The following is a 4,279-nucleotide window of genomic DNA, read 5'->3' as shown; positions in this document are numbered from 1 at the left end:
ATGAGCTACACCTCGGGATGTCGGGTTCCCCTTGGGACCCATAAGAAGAAAGGCCTCAGCAAGGGTGTTTGGGCCCCGGCCCCGGCCCCAGCCCCGGCCCCGGCCCCGGCCCGGCGCAGTCAGCCCGCGCCTACCCCGGCGCTGCTGCCACCTCGCGCTCGGAGGCGTCACGGAACGTGCGCTCTCGCCCCTTCCCCCTCCCTCCTCCCTCCCCACCCCTCCCTCCCGCGCTGAGTCTCTCAGCAGCCGCCGCAGCCGCAGGAGTAGCCGCCGCCGGAGCCGTGCGCAGCCATGGCTGAGAACCCTGGCTTGGAGAACCACCGCATCAAGAGCTTCAAGAACAAGGGCCGAGATGTGGAAGTGAGTGTGCTTCCGCGGTCCGGGCCCGCCCGGTCCGCCCTCCTGCCCGCGCGGGCCCGGCGACCGCGGGGAGGGGCGGGGGCCAGCGCCGCGCTGGTTTTCGCCAGCTTGCGGTCAGTCGGAGTTGGCCGCCGCCTGTAGTATCGCGGCCCAGGGCTGGGTGGAGTGGGCAGCGGGACACGAGCCGAACTGCAGCCGCTCTCTGAAGCTGGCGGTGCGGGGATCGGGAAATGCCGGGGCTTTCGGCCCCGTCACGCGGGCGCGGCCTGGTGTCGGCGAGGAAGGGATGTGGAGCTGAGGCGGGGTCCGCGGGCCGCGCGGGCAGGCACACCGGGATGCTGCCGCCCGGGGCTGCCCACTCCACCACCGAGGGCCGATCGCAGCTCGCTGTCCGGCGTCCGTGCAAGATCCCGCCCGGCGCAGGCCATTCCATGCCTTCTCCGCTGCCGCGCATGAAGCCTGGGCTCTGCCGGTCCCCGCGCCTACCTTCTGCGAGCCGGGCCCAGGCGGGCGGTGGCGGCCCGCAGAGGGGGGTGGGGACCAGCCGGGTAACTGACTTGTTTGAGGTGGTGTATGGGGGTAGGGCAGGATGCGCCAAGATCATTTTCGTATATTTCAGTGCTGTCCTTTGGACTAGTCTTGTTGAACTGTTCCAGCCCGTACTCCTATTCCTCCTGGCATTTGAAGCCAGCTAAAGGTGGACAATAGTTTACCACCCATTGTGCTGAGGCTTTGGAAGAGAGATTGTTCTGACCTCCTCTTTTAGGACTTTTTAGCCTATCTTGGAGGGGAAGTGTGCAAAGGATCATGATTTCCTTGACACGTTTTACTGAAATAAATTGGATACAAAGATTTATAATATACCTCATGCATCAAACTGGTAGATCTTCCAAGTGGTTGCAAAACTGTAAACATTTATTGTGGTCACTGTTCCTTATACTTCGCATATTGCCATTGTCTGATTAAGGTGACATTAGCAGGTACTATGTGCAAACTCGGGTTATTGAGGCAGCGCTAGAGGTCTCTCTGCAGCTACTAAAAGCAGTGAAGTACTGTATAATGCACAAACTTCACTAGGACTCTGACCTCTGGATTTGATAGGGAGAAAATAGTTTTGAGTCCAGAGCTTTTTAGTACTAAGTGGCACGATTTGCAGTTCTGTAAATTTTGTTAAGTGGCTAATATTTATATTACCTAGTCTTAAGAGACAGTGAGGTCAGTATACTGTTAAGCATTCTGCTTTATGGAGAAACACTCAGAACTATAAAATTAAATACTAATTGGGAAAAACCTAGAAGAATATCTGTGGAATTCCCATTTGAGTGAGGCAATCTCTGTCTTGGTCATGCTCAAATTTCCTTTGTGAGAAATAATTGTAACCAAAAATGAAACTTAGAGGAGCAAGGAATTTTGGAACTGCCTCCTGTTACTGGTCTACTTGATGAGTTAATTTGAACTTTTTCTACCTATAAAGCAAAACTTACATAGTTTGAAAAATACTCATATTTCTTGTACAGAAAAACCAGTACCATTTTTTTTTCTCTTGGATATTGGTGCAGCTTTTTGCCTTATTTACCTGTATTAGTGATATCTACTAACCTCTCTTTTCTTACATGTAATAGGGACACAGCAAATACTTGCTGATGATCAGAAGGTAACAATTGACTTGTGGATGTGAGGTTGCTAAGCCATTCAGCCTGATATTGATCACAGTATTACATTTCTAAGGGTATAGGAGGATAACTGAGATATGAAATAGATACTGAACTGGTAGCTCTATGCAGCAGACATTATGCCATGCTGAGAGTTTCATGATACCTCACATACTCTTATAACAATTTTGTGAGGTAAGTATGGCTTTATCTATGCTTTACATGAGAAAAGAACTTTAGATGCAGAAACAGCATGTTTGTGTAGTCTGCACAAGTCATGTGGTTGGTATGAGCATTCACGCACTTACTGTCTGTTGGATATCTAACAGTGTTAGATTTTAGGAAACAAAAAGAAAAAAGATTGATTGTACCTCAAGCAGTTTATAGTCCAGTGGGGAAGGGATAATTACAGTGCAGTAAATATATCAATAAGTATTACAGATATTCTGAAAATATATGAGAAGATGCTAACTTGGAGTTAAGTGGCCAGGAGTTATTGCATGGTTGATTGATTATGGATGAATGGTACTGCTGATCCTAGAGAGTGAACAAGAAGCCAGGGAGGGCAGAAGAAGGGGCATAGGAAGGAAAGCGCATTTCAGGTTTGAGGGAGCACTGATTAAGGGGTCCTGAGATCACATATTAAGGCTAGTCAGGTTGGGGGAGGGCGGGTTTGCTAGAGATGTAACTAAAGGGTAATCTGGGTCCAATCTTGATCAAGGACTTTTATTATAGATTTAGATATGGTTAAGACTAGATACTATATCTAATTTATTGTGGGAACTGTATTACAGTTTAGCTCTGTAACTAAGTTGTAAGTTGTGATTCTTAGTGAGATGCATTTTTCTTTTTTTCCGGAACTGGGGACTCAGGTCCTTCCACTTGCCAGGCAAGTGCTTATTCTACTGAGCTAACTCCTCGGCCCCGTGAGATGCATTTTATATTATTTCCCTTACAATAAAAATTATACAACTAGCTAATATAAAAATTAGATGCTAGGTGCAAGAGTAAAATACATATTTTCTAAAGAAAATAGAAAGGTAGAATTATACAAGAGGATTGTGAATAGAGAGTTCAAGAAAGATAATTTCACAATCATTCACTCAAGAATGACTTCTGAGAGGAGGGACTTTTAAGATGTCTTTGGAGGAAGAAGCAAGGGGAATGATCTTACAGAAAGTGTGTACCAAGTTTGAAATTAGTGAAAGATTATTCAGATGAGAAAGAAAAATCATTAGATTATGGAGTGTAGGGTGGCCTGTGTAGGTCAGAGAATATGTCTTACAGTAGAGTTGCTTGGAAGGTTTTACTTGATAGGAAGAGTCAAAGGAATTTATTTTAGAGCAAAGAGGAGGTGTAATATGATTAGAGCAGTAATATCTAGAATTAGTCTGAAGGAATAGTATTGTTTTCTGGCCTGAAAGAAGGAAATTTTTTGAAAGGTTCAGACTAGAATTAGCTACAACCTGGAAGGAGGAGTGATGATCTTCCTGCTGTCATTTCTCTTCTTCCTCATCCTTTTCTGTGAAAGTTCACAGAATGGGATAAAGATTATCTTGAAGTTTAGATGGAGAAAGATGCATGAATAGTTAGCCAAAGATTGTCATTTGGAGTTGAAATGGAGCAATGGATTTTGAAGCTAAATCTAGGAAGTACATAGTGAAAAGGAAATTTTAATTACCTTTGTTCTGGAATGTGTGTTTCTATACCAGACCTTTTCATTTAAGGCATTGATTCTTAAGCTTGTTGCTTTTAAAGAAAAAAAAAATTAGCTTTTCCAATATACTCATGGAACGGTGTACAAAATAGAAATATTCTGTTCAATGAATGCTTTTTAAAACTAACAGGTGATTGGCATCCAAGTTAACCTCTTTTTCTTGCTCTTGTATACTCAAGGATGTAACATTTTTATTTTTTTTAATTTATTTATTTATTTTTGACAACTCATACAAAATTTTACTTAACAAAGTAATATGAATTTCACAGTATTTGCTGTACTACATGGTATTGTCTTACAACCAGCCATTCATATTACCAGATATATACACATAAAATTGGAAGAAGAAAAAAACTGGAGCAATGTATAAGAAATTAAGAAAAGAAAAAGTACAAACAATTGAAAAAAAATACGAAGCAAATTAGAGCATTGACTGCTTCTTTCCATTTCCATTTTTTTTTAATTTTTATTTATTGATTTATTTTTGTCCTGTCAGAGGTGAATATTCTATTGCCATCTAAATACTATAAGTGTTTGAATTCAACTAAAC

The 4,279-nt window shown here is 43.6% G+C and overlaps 1 protein-coding gene across 1 annotated transcript in view; it reads left to right on the top strand.

The window, feature by feature from the left end:
• Nucleotides 1–90: 90 nt before the first annotated feature.
• Kpna3 (karyopherin subunit alpha 3) overlaps nucleotides 91–4,279 on the top strand; it is a 71,784-nt gene continuing 67,595 nt past the window's right edge. The window contains exon 1 of the mRNA XM_023717252.1: nucleotides 91–360. Coding sequence (XP_023573020.1) covers nucleotides 292–360 — 69 coding nt within the window. The 5' untranslated portion in view covers nucleotides 91–291. The remainder of the gene's footprint in view (nucleotides 361–4,279) is intronic.

Source organism: Octodon degus, unplaced genomic scaffold (assembly GCF_000260255.1).
Source record: "Octodon degus isolate 3935 unplaced genomic scaffold, OctDeg1.0 scaffold00051, whole genome shotgun sequence".
Classification (NCBI taxonomy): Eukaryota; Metazoa; Chordata; class Mammalia; order Rodentia; family Octodontidae; genus Octodon; species Octodon degus.
Note: the sequence above shows the minus strand (reverse complement) of the source record. Positions and strands in the feature narration are given on the sequence as shown.